Raw genomic sequence first — 13,099 nt, 5'->3', positions numbered from 1 at the left:
TAAAGAAAAAGCACTTAAGGAATTCTATGGCAGAGCCTAAAAATCTAGGAGTAAAAAATAACTATAGCAAAAACTAAGTTTAAAATTAAATATGAGCTAAAAATACAAATATTACGCTACAACGATTAAAAAGGTACAAAATATAAAAATATACAAAAAGTTGTAAAAAGTACAATTTTTATAAAAATATTATTTTTATATTATTATTTTATTAAACTATTAATTTTACAATTTTAATAAAACTAATTTAACTAAAATATATAAATAAAAAGTAAAAGTAAAATTAAAACTAATAATAATAATAATAATAATAATTAGGTTTTAATAATAATAATTAGGTTTTAATAATAATAATAATTAAAAATAACCCGTAATCAATGCTTGATTAGGGTTTTTGTCCGTGTGTCAGATGCCCTCCGCGAGTCGCGGCAAATAAAGAAGAAAACCCCGCGAGTCGCGGGGATCCAGAATTCAGTTGACAGGTTTCACTTTTTACGCGTTTTTCTTTATTTTTTTTTTTATTTATTTTTATTTTATGTTTTCTGTTTTTTTTTTTAAATAAATAAAAGGTTTTAAAATAAAACTTATATTTTTATAAACTAAAATAGAAATAAAGAAACTTATAAAACTTAAATATTTAACAAAATCTTAAAAATACTAATATTTTTTGTTTTTCTTTTTATATTTTCGAATATTTAAAACGTATTTTTACAAAAAACGACTTTTAATAAAAGTAACTAAAAATCTTTTTTTTTTCTTTATATTAGCGTTGCGCTTCCGGCTTTTAAGAGTGTTCCCCGGCAGCGGCGCCAAAAATACTTGATGTGAAAGCGAGGTGTATATAAAATAGTTAATATTTTACTAGAAAAATACTATTAAATACGATACAATTTTACACAAGATATTTATTTATTTATAGAATGGATATACTTAAACCTTGCTACAACACTTATAGGCAGTGTACCTAATCGTACAGTAGTGTAGTTTTTAGTAAGTCCGGTTCGTTCCACAGGGAAATCTTTAAACAAAGCTCAACGCTATATTAGTTTACTTTTATAAAAATACAAATATATATATAGGTAATATTATTATTATAAAGGGGGGTTTTTACCGTTTAATGACCGGTTTGTCGATTTTAAGACTTTAGTCGCAGTTAAAACCTAATGTAAAATATAAAATAAATACAAGACTTAAATTAAAGCGTAAAGTAAATAACGATAATGAAATTGCGAATAATAAAAGTGTGATAATTAAAAAGTACGATAATTAAAAATGCGATTAAATAACAATAAATAAAAGTGCGATAATTAGAAGTGCAATTAAATATAAAATAAAGGAAATTAAATATGAAATAAAAGAATTATGCTTATTTAAACTTCCGTAATCATGATGTTTGACGTGTTGATTTTAGTTTTATGCCCATGGGTTAATTGTCCTTTGTCCTGGATTATTCAATATGTCCGTCTGGTTTTTGTCCATAACAGTCCATCAGTCATAATTATAAATTGCGAGTGTCCTCATCAAATTATTATTATACCCGAAGTTAAATATTCCAACTAATTGGGGATTCGAATTGTAACAAGGTTTTAATACTTTGTTTAATGAATACACCAGGTTATCGACTGCGTGTAAACCAAGGTTTTACTACTTTGTTAACAATTACACCAATTACCCTTGAATGTAATTTCACCCCTGTTTTAATTATTCTAGTGGCTATTAATCCATTCCCGTGTCCGGTTAAATGAACGATTATTCGTACATATAAATACCCCGCCCATCGTGTCCGATCGAGTGTATATGGTAATTTATAGGGACGCCCAATTGTAAATCTTTATATTAACATTAACAAACTTTCATTTAGTTAAACAAATATAAAGCCCATTAATAGCCCATAGTCTAGTTTCCACAAGTGTCGTTCTTTTGTCCAAACCCCAATTATGGTACAAAGCCCAATTACCCAATTTTAGTAATTAGCCCAACATCATGATTACTTCGTTTTAAATAAGCATAATAATAACTTAGCTACGAGACATTAATATAAAAAGGTTGAACATAACTTACAATGATTAAAAATAGCGTAGCGTTACACGGACAGAATTTCGACTTACACCCTTACAACATTCGCTAACATACCCTTATTATTAGAATTATAATTAAAATTAAAATATAAATTATAAATATAAATATATTTACGTATGAAGAGGAAGAGAAAGATGATTAAATTTGATCAGAATTCGGTTGGCTTTATAGCCAGAGTTGAAAATTGGGGCTCCGCGACTCGCGGCAAAATGCCCTTAAAACTCCGCGAGTCGCGGAGAGGTATTTACAGCTCACACCCTTGGAGTTTCTTGCTGCCGACGGTTTTTAATATATATATATAATATATATATAATTAATATAATTAATTATATATTATATTATATTTATATACATAGTTAACTTGTAATTTTTAGTCCGTTGCGTCTAGCGTTAAGAGTTGACTCTGGTCCCGGTTCCGGATTTTCGAACGTCCTCGCGTACAATTTAATATCTTGTACTTTGTGTTTTGAATCTTGTACTTTTGTAATTTCAAGACGTTTCTTATCAATAATTGGAACCTTTTTGATTGTCTTTTGTACTTTTGAGCTTTTTGGTCGTTTGCGTCTTCAAATCGTCGAATCTGTCTTTTGTCTTCACCTTTTATTATTTAAACGAATATCACTTGTAAATAGAACAATTGCAACTAAAAGCTTGTCTTTCTTGAGGAATAATGCTATGAAATATATGTTCGTTTTTAGCATTATCAGTAATAAAACTAAAATCAACACGTCAAACATCGTGATTACGGAAGTTTAAATAAGCATAATTCCTTTATTTCATATTTAATTGCACTTTTAATTATCGCACTTTAATTTATTGTCATTTTATTTATCGTACTTTTTAATTATCGCAATTTTATTTATCGTCATTTTATTTATCGCACTTTTATTTATCGCAATTTCATTATCGTTATTTACATTACGCTTTAATTTAAGTTATTTTTATTTTTAATATTTTACATTAGGTTTTAACTGCGACTTAAGTTTTAAAATCGACAAACCGGTCATTAAACGGTAAAAATCCCCTTTTTATAATAATAATACTACTTATATATATATATATATATATATATATATATATATATATATATATATATATATATATATATATATATATATATATATATATACAAATATAGTTTTAAAAATATAGCGTTAAACTTGGCGAGTTCCCTGTGGACGAACCGGACTTACTAAAAACTACACTACTATACGATTAGGTACACTGCCTATAAGTGTTGTAGCAAGGTTTAAGTATATCCACTCTATAAATAAATAAATAACTTCTGTAAAATTGTATCGTATTTAATAGTATTTTGTAGTAAAAATATAACTATTTTGTATACACCTCGCATAACATCAATGGCCACCCCTTGTGTGCAGGCCTGTTACCTTCTGGGTGCAGGTTCGAATCACAGGGGGGGAGGTTTTCTCCCACATGGATGAGTCAACATTTCACTTCTGGTGGGTGGGGTCCTCAGACAAAACCGGTCGGGTTCACCTCCTGAAATAAGGTTGTGCGAAGATTCGAGAGTGGGTTTCCTTCGGCGGTAGCGTGTAGCGTGTGAGTCTTAACCATCTAACCAAGCCGTTCAAAAAAAAAAAAAAAAACACATAATCCTTCAAACAACAAAGCAGGTTGTACCATAAAAGATTTAGGTCAAATTAATAAGGTAAATAGATTATTACATATGACAAGTTAACATACAATTACTTAAGTATAATCTAATTAGTTACTCTTTTTTTAATACCGAAGCTTGGCTTGAGTTGTATGGGGTGAGATCCAACTTGAGGTACCGCCAACCCAGGTTCGATTCTCACTCCAAGTAGGGAGTTTCCAGCCTTCGATGGTATTGCCAACATTAGTGCGATTTGAGAAGGTCTCTGGGGGTTTTTCCAACCTTCGATGGTACTGCCAACATCGCCACGAATTGGGTTTCTTCCTAATGCATGTATGAGTGACAAATGAGAGCATTCGATGTCGACATCGTCGTTCAAAAGAATTAGCTACTTTTTGGATTCTTAATAATCATTATTGTCCAAGCTAGGTTCTAAACTAGCAATTTGGTTGTAAAATGGATAAGACATCATCATAAAAACATTACCAATATAAAGATACAATTCACAAATATATTAGAAGTACAGATATACAATATTGAACCCAAAAACAAATGGTTATCATCAAATAGTTTCTCAAAACCAAGAAATCGTGATGCAAAATCACGTGTGACATTTACATTGTCACCTTCAACAACATCATTTTCCAACCTAAATTCAAAAGATAAATCTGAAGATGACTCGACACGAGTAGTCTCATTACCTTCATCCAAATCCATAGAAACCATGCACTTTAAAAGCTTTAGACATTCATCAACATGATTACTTCTAACAATAATCCACTCTTCATTATCTTCACAAATGGGTAAACACAAAGTACCTATACTCAATTGCATTATTTCAACAACATTAGATAATGTACATACAATATTGTTAATTGGTAAAGAAAAATGGCTAGGACGAAGATAAGTCCAGATGAAAGGGCTACAACCAGATGAGGTTCGAAATTTCCCAAGGAAAAAAGCCAATGAAAATTGATGAAAAAATGAGTCTGCTAAAAAACCTGATAAGGCTCCGAACAATGGAACATATAAAAAAAAAACCAAATAACTTCCCTATATTTCTTTTTTTTTTTTTTTGTATGCATTATACGCATCTAGACTGTTATTTGTGTTTGAATAGTGATTTTGACCTTTTTTTGGGTTTGAGTTGATTAGAGTGTCGGATGCGGCTCAACTGAAATATGCTTTCGCTCTTGCAAATACTACGGAGTACTTATTACCGGTCTATGGTATATATGTAGGATGCTTTAAAGTTGATTATGTATATTAATGTTGCACTTCATCTACAAAACATTAATATACAAAATCATGTTTAGAAAATCCTCCATTTGTAGTTTTGTACCATAGACAGGTTATAAGTTGCATTTACAAGGGCCAAAACATCCTTCATTGAGACACATTAGACACTACATCAACTTAAATCCAAAAACGTCAAAACAACCCAAACTAAAATAACAATGTAACTAACTAAAATGCAATACAGAAAAAAAAGAGATATAATGCAAGTTACCTGAATATTTTTTGGATGTTTCATTGTTTGGAGCTTTATAAGTTTTTTAGTAGGCTCATTCTTATCATCAACTTCCATTGCCTTATTTCCCTTGAAAATTTCAAACCTCCTCTTGTTTGCAGCTCTTTCCTCATCACTTATCTTTGTCCTAGCCATTTTCCTCACCACTTATCTTTGTCATAGCCATTTTTCTTTAATAATGATCTAGTCTTCCTTATTTTCCCAATCTGTTCTAAGCTGCTTTTTCAATTTTAAAGCCTTAGACGGTCTTAGAATCCAAAAAACTTTTTACATTCATTGAGTGAATGATCCCATTTCCAGATTTAGATAACACACAAAGTTTTTTTATCAGTAGCAAAATTATTTATAGATCTGGTGTGTGCGAAATTCATCACGACATCCACTATACGATAAGATTAACTGATTAAGGTCTATGTCGGCTTAATGTTTCATAAAAAAGCAAATACTCCGTATTCCTTTAAACTGTTGGAACATACACTTACACAACAACTTACTTTCATTCATATAAAATATTGAAACATACTTTAACCTAAATACAATTAATATAAAATTGAGTAGAGAGTTAAAAAAACATATAGACTATCATTTACTAACAAACGATGTATAAATACTATATACTCCGTAAATACAACCCACTACTCGTGATTTATCATTTTATTATGTGCTACTTCTCCGCTACTGAATATATACTTCTAAAACTAACAACATATTGTATCATGCATTATGCATGTACTCACGCAGTAATTATGGTCACCAACCAATCATTCTACACTATACTTGGTCAACAAATCAAGTCATGAATCCTTTTTTCTTCCAGATAATCTTGCACGGTACTCTCTAACGGACTTCATGCGGCCCATCTCTTTCAACTTGGGCTATGACTTGGTTTGGCTACGACCCACATCATAACTAGTTGCAACTTGAGCCTCAAGATTACCCAGCATAAACAACAAAGTTTATTTGTATCACAAAAGTTTTGGGTCAAATTAAGAAGGTAAATTTTTTTTTTTTTTGAACGGCAAGCTTGCATCAGTCCGGACCGAAGCCTAGTCATCATTTGCACACACATACGCGTTCGGGCAGGAAACCCGAACCACACTCAGGGGATCCGACCCTTAAACCATCCCATACGGGGCAGGCGGGCCGGACCTTAGTCCCGGAGCGGGTCGGTAAAACCTTCCCTTTGGACCACCCTCAAGAAATTTCTTTCACATAATATCCTTTGTAGGTGACGAGGCTCGAACCTGAGACCTCTAGCCCGGCGGGGTGCTAGGCACCACCACATGTCCACTGAGCCAAAGCTGCGGGGACAATTAAGAAGGTAAATAGGTTATTACATATGACAACTCAAAAGTAAATAGGTATTTTTTTACTTTTTGGATTCTTGAAAATCATTTTTGTTCTTGTTCGGTTCTAAACTAGAAATTTGGTTATGAAAAGGATATGACATCGTCATCGTCATAACCAAAATAACGATACAATTAACAAAAATATTACAAATATACAATATTGAAGCCAAAAACAAATTGTTATCATCCAATATTTTCTCAAAATCAAGAAATTGTGATGGAAAATCACGAATGACATTTACATTGTCACCTTTAACAGCACCTTTTTCCAACCTAAATTCAAAACATAAATCTGAAGCTGACTCAACACGAGTCGACTCACTACTTTCGTCCAAATCCATAGAAACCATGTACTCGAAAAGCTTCAAACTTTCATCAACATGATTACTTCTTACTATGATCCAATCTTCTTCATCAAACCAATTGGGTAAACACGATGTACCTTTACTCAATTGCATTATCCTCTCTGCCGGAGACTTGCCGGAAAATTCAACAACTTGAGTAATTTCCGGTGAATTTTCCAAACAACCCCAAATATCTTGATCCAATACACAAGTTGGTGAATTTTTTGTAAATTCTTCAACTTTTTTAAAACCCAAGTTCAAATTATCAACAAAAGGGTGTTCAAGAAGTTGCTTTACAGTCCACCTTTTTTCAACTTCTAAATTCAAACATTTTTCCAAGAAATCTTTACATTCCGGTGATACCCACCATGGAAACTCCGGTATCTCACCGGAATATCCAATTTTATACAAAGCAGCCACCGGATCATTAACCTCCGGCCATGGGTTTTTTCCGGTTGCCATTTCAATTACAACACACCCAACAGCCCATACATCAGCTGCAAACTTTTGTTCTTCACCACGTGCAACTTCAGGCGCCATAAAAACCGGTGTACCTGAAAATTCAAAACTTTTAACTTCACTATTTTCGTGTTAGAAATAGGAGGTTATGTGTATATTATTTATGGAAGAGAGGATTGATAATTTAGAAGTTTAATTGATCTTGAAAACTCTTCTTTTATTGCTTATTGAATTGCTTTTTTGCTTGATTACAAATGAGGGGTGAAGCCCTCTATTTATACTACTCAATGGAGTAGTCTAGATCACTCCATCATCTACTACTATCTAGATATTTCCTAGTATTTCTAGACCTAGATATTTTACAAGATTATTCTACACACATTCTACACACTTTCACTACTACATATTACAAGAAGTTTCTACATAATGGGCTATAATCTTGATCCAAAATATTTGTATACTTGCAAGCCCAAATCCAAAACAAATAGCCCACAATCAAGTTTAGTTTCCAACAGCCCCCCTTAAACTTGATTTCGTTACTCCGAGCATATTCCGTAATCTCTGAAACGTCTCGTGTTTTAGAGGCTTTGTGAAAATATCAGCAACTTGGTCGAATGACTTCGTGTACTTTATCTGCACCTCTTTATTTGTAACACACTCCCTGATGAAATGGTATTTCGTATCGATGTGCTTGCTTCGATCATGGAAGACTGGATTCTTTGCTAGAGCAATCGCAGACTTGTTATCCACATATATCTCCGTAGCTTCCTTTTGAAAAAACTTAAGCTCATTTAGTAACTTCCTGAGCCATATTGCATGACAGGTGCACGATGTTGCTGCTACAAACTCGGCTTCACACGTTGACAAAGTCACAATGGGTTGCTTCTTCGAGCTCCATGTGAACGCCGTATCTCCCATATAGAACACGAAACCACTCGTACTCTTACGATCATCTATGTCTCCAGCCCAATCACTATCACTGTATCCAACTAGCTTGAAGTGCTCAGAAGGCGAATAAAACAGGCCATAGTCAATCGTACCTTTGATGTAGCGAAGTATTCTCTTGGCCGCCTTCAAGTGATTTATTGTAGGTGCTTCCATGTATCGACTTACTAGTCCAACTCCGTAGAGAATATCTGGCCTCGTGCAGGTTAGGTACCTCAGACTTCCAACCAAACTCTTGTATTGTGTTGGATCCACCAAGTATCCTTCATCATCTTTTGACAATTTGAGATTGCAATCCACCGGTGTGTTCATTGACTTGCAGTCATTCATCTTAAACTTCTTGAGCACCTCATTCGAATAACCTTCTTGGGATATGAATATTCCTTCTTTCTTTTGTTTTACCTCGATCCCAAGATAGTAAGCCATAAGTCCAATGTCGGTCATCTCGAACTCCCGAACCATTGCTTTCTTGAACTCCTCAAACATTTTGGGATTACTACCGGTGAATATCAAGTCATCCACGTATAGGCACACAATCATAACATCTCCTTCCTTGCTTACTTTGGTATATAGAGCATGCTCATGTGGGCATTTTGTAAAGCCATTCTGTTGGAAATACTTGTCTATCCTGCTATTCCATGCTCGAGGCGCTTGCTTCAACCCATATAAGGCCCTTTTCAATTTCAGCACCTTATTCTCTTGGCCTTTCACGATGTATCCCAAAGGTTGTTCTATATAGACTTCTTCTTCTAAGTGGCCATTAAGGAACGCGGATTTGACATCCATTTGATAAATCTTCCAATTATGCTGAGCCGCAAGTGAGATTATTAATCTTATAGTTTCTAGACGAGCGACGGGAGCAAATACCTCGTCATAGTCTATGCCGGCTCGTTGACTATATCCTTTCGCCACCAACCTTGCCTTGTATCTTTCAACTTCACCTTTGGAATTCTTCTTGGCCTTGTACACCCACTTTACACCAATAGCCTTATGCCCTTTTGGTAGTGTAGCAAGATCCCACGTATCATTCTTCTCGATTGCTTGAATCTCCTCGTCCATGGCACGTTTCCACTTTTGGCTTTTTGCTGCGTCTTCGTAACTTATTGGCTCACAATTGGCAAGAAGGCAGAACAATGATAGATCCTCCATAGGCTGTGTTACCTCGTACAACTCCTCAATGCTCCTTGTGTGATGTTGTAGCCTACTTGATTCTCCTCCTGATGTTGGTGTCACTTCATTAGATGTAGTGGTTGGAGTATGTGGAGAGTGCGGAGATGGTGTACTAGAAGGTTCTTGAACTTCTAGATATTCTTCGTTCTTTGCAGTACTCTCGAATGGATAAGGGAGAAAGTCGTAGTTCTCCTCTTCGGGAACATTCCAATCCCATGTTGCTTCTTCATCGAACACCACGTCTCGACTTGAGATTACTTTACCATTCTTGGGATTGTATAGCTTGTAACCCTTCGAACTTGAGTCATAACCCACGAATATGAGTTTCTCGCTTTTATCATCGAGCTTCGTCCTCTTCTGATCTGGCACATGAGCATATGCCACACTTCCGAACACTCGAAGGTGTGAGATGCCGGGCTTCCTTCCACTCCAAGCTTCAATGGGCGTTTTGTTCTTGACACTTCTAGTGGGCGAGCGATTTGATAGATAGATCGCACAGTCCACTGCCTCAGCCCAAAACTCCTTAGGCATCCTTTTGCTCTTTAACATACTCCGGGCTATATCAAGAATGGTCCTATTTTTTCTTTCCGCAACACCATTTTGTTGAGGTGAATACGGAAGAGTTAGAGGACGTCGTAACCCGTTGTTGTCGCAAAATTTCTTGAATTCCTTGGATGTGAACTCTCCTCCACGATCGGATCTCAACGCCTTTATGGTGAGACCACTTTGATTCTCCACAAATGCTTTAAACTTCTTGAACATTCCAAAAGCTTCCAACTTCTCTTTTAGAAAATAGACCCATGTTTTTCGACTAAAATCATCAATGAATAGAAGAAAATATCTATTTTTACCAAAAGACGGTGGGCTGATGGGTCCACACACATCCGTGTGAATAAGTTCTAGAGGTTTCTTCGCTCTACTAGAAGCTTCTGTTGGAAAACTGTTTCGAAAGTGCTTTCCTAGAAGGCATCCCTCACATATTTGATCCGGATGATTAATTGGAGGCAAACCCTTCACCATTCCTTTACTTGATAATAATTTTAAGCCTCCAAAATTTAAGTGCCCGTATCTCATGTGCCAAAGCCAAGAATTATCTTTGAAACATGCTTTTAAACATCTTGGAATGTCATGTTGAATATTTAGCATGAACATCCTATTCGTTGACATTGGCACCTTAGCAATCAAACCTCCTTTTTGGTCTCTTAAAGAAAGGGTACGATTTATCATGTGAATATCATAGCCTTTCTCCAAGAGTTGTCCAATACTCAGTATATTCGTCTTCATATTGGGCACATAATACACGTTAGAGATAAATTGATGCCTTCCATTTTTCAAGCGGATGAGAATCTTACCTTTGCCTTTAACCGGGACTTTAGAGGAATCTCCGAAGGTGATATTTCCACTAATTACCTCGTCTAACTCCACAAACATGTTTTTGTCACCGCACATATGGTTGCTTGCACCCGTGTCGAGATACCACAAATTTGATTCTCTGTTATCTTCACCTTTGCATGCTAGTAACAAAGTGTTTTCCAAGGCTTCAGTATCTTCTTGTGCAAAATTTGCTCTTTCTTGCACGTAATTGTTTGACTTCTCGCATTCCGAAGCATAGTGGCCAAATTTATGACAATTATAGCATTTGGTTTGAGAATTGTCATACCTTGGCTTTCTACTTGTGTAATCTCTCCCACGACCTCTTGTCTGGTGAAAATCTTGACTTCTTTCTTCATTTTTGTAAGAACTATAACCTCCACGTTTGATATATCCTTGCCCTCGTCCTCGACCACGTACTTGACCACGACCTCGTTGACTCGTTTGATGAGTCTTTTCACTGTTCTCTTCCTTGAAAGAGAGTTTTGCTTGTAAAACTTGCTCCAAAGGCTCCTTATTTTTCTTATTGAACCTCTCTTCATGGGCTTGTAGTGAACCCATGAGTTCATCGATAGTCATTGATTCTAGATCTTTAGATTCTTCAATGGCTACGACTATATAGTCGAATTTTAAATCTAATGATCTAAGAATTTTCTCAATGACCCTCACATCACTTAAAGTTTCGCCATTCCTCTTTAATTGATTGACAACCGCCAAGACTCTTGTAAAATAATCAGAAATTGATTCTGAGTCTTTCTTATTTAAGGATTCGAACTCACCTCGTAGTGTTTGTAGTCGAACCTTTTTCACCTTATCAACTCCCTTATAAGAATTCTCCAAGATCTCCCATGTTTTCTTGGCGGTGGTTGCACTTGCAATTTTCTCAAAAGCTCCATCATCTACACTTTGTTGGATGATGGAAAGAGCCTTTTGATCGTTCGTCTTCATTAATTTTTTCTCCTTGCCGAGAGGACCTTTTTCTGCAGGTTCCTCATAGCCTTCCTCCACAATCTCCCATAAATCTTGTCCACCTAGGAAGGTCTTCATTTGGATGCTCCATCGATCATAATTATCCTTTGTGAGGCGAGGAAACGTGATGACATTGTTGGCCATCATCTTGTCGAACCAAGCTCTGATACCAATTTGTTAGAAATAGGAGGTTATGTGTATATTATTTATGGAAGAGAGGATTGATAATTTAGAAGTTTAATTGATCTTGAAAACTCTTCTTTTATTGCTTATTGAATTGCTTTTTTGCTTGATTACAAATGAGGGGTGAAGCCCTCTATTTATACTACTCAATGGAGTAGTCTAGATCACTCCATCATCTACTACTATCTAGATATTTCCTAGTATTTCTAGACCTAGATATTTTACAAGATTATTCTACACACATTCTACACACTTTCACTACTACATATTACAAGAAGTTTCTACATAATGGGCTATAATCTTGATCCAAAATATTTGTATACTTGCAAGCCCAAATCCAAAACAAATAGCCCACAATCAAGTTTAGTTTCCAACATTTCGATCCTTTTAGCACAACCCATATCGCCGATTTTAACACCATTGTCACATAACAACAAGTTGTCACATTTAATATCACGATGTACTATATTATTCAAGTGAATGTGATCCAATCCCATAAGAATTTGCTTTATGTAAGATCGAATCAAAGATTCATCTAGTGATCCATTATGTTTCTTGATCATATCGGAAATGGTTCCGAATGGAGCGTATTCCATGAATAAATTGTACATGGATTTGTTGTTGTAGTAAGTTGTGTCATAACCCATGTATGAAATTATGTTGGGAGAGTTAAATTGGGAAAGAATTTGTTGTTCTTTTTGTAAGAAAGTTGAGGTGGAAAGCTCGGTGGACTTGACGGAAAAATGGTGGCCGGTGGTGGTGGTTGCGAGGTGGACAGTGGCGGTGGAGCCCCGGCCAATAACCGGACCCCTTGTCCACTCCATTGTTGTTGTTTTAGGAATTGAAGGGTGGACAAGTTGTGTGTGTATATATAGTAGAGGATAGAATTTAAGCACTAAATATCATAATCATAAATTAAAAAGGTTTTTCCAGAAAAATAAACATCCAATATTATGAGAGTATCTTCCCTGATTGTTTTTTATTACTCCGTATTATTATTATTAAAAGCTAACCAATGATCATTCTTATAATGTATATTTAATTTAATGGATTTAATGGATTTAATGGATAGTGCAATAAT

The 13,099-nt window shown here is 34.9% G+C and overlaps 1 protein-coding gene across 1 annotated transcript; it reads right to left on the bottom strand.

Annotated features, from left to right (window-relative positions):
• Window positions 1–6,597: 6,597 nt before the first annotated feature.
• Window positions 6,598–12,842, bottom strand: LOC139848501 (mitogen-activated protein kinase kinase kinase 18). Its single transcript, XM_071838229.1, has 2 exons — window positions 12,374–12,842; window positions 6,598–7,505 (listed from the first exon to the last, which is right to left on the bottom strand). The coding sequence occupies exons 1-2, from the start codon at window positions 12,840–12,842 to the stop codon at window positions 6,598–6,600; spliced, it is 1,377 nt and encodes a 458-aa protein (XP_071694330.1).
• Between the last annotated feature and the right edge of the window lie 257 nt (window positions 12,843–13,099).

Source organism: Rutidosis leptorrhynchoides, chromosome 5 (assembly GCF_046630445.1).
Source record: "Rutidosis leptorrhynchoides isolate AG116_Rl617_1_P2 chromosome 5, CSIRO_AGI_Rlap_v1, whole genome shotgun sequence".
Lineage (NCBI taxonomy): Eukaryota > Viridiplantae > Streptophyta > Magnoliopsida > Asterales > Asteraceae > Rutidosis > Rutidosis leptorrhynchoides.
The sequence above is the reverse complement of the archived record's forward strand: the minus strand, read 5'-3'. Positions and strand labels throughout refer to the sequence as shown.

Bases quoted from the DNA above. Each gene is read 5' to 3' on its own strand.
- LOC139848501 (XM_071838229.1), bottom strand. From the start codon at position 12,842: ATGGAGTGGACAAGGGGTCCGGTTATTGGCCGGGGCTCCACCGCCACT. The intron at 7,506-12,373 runs GTGGGCTATTTG...TCTAACACGAAA, and splicing joins GTTGGAAACTAAACTTGATT to ATAGTGAAGTTAAAAGTTTT.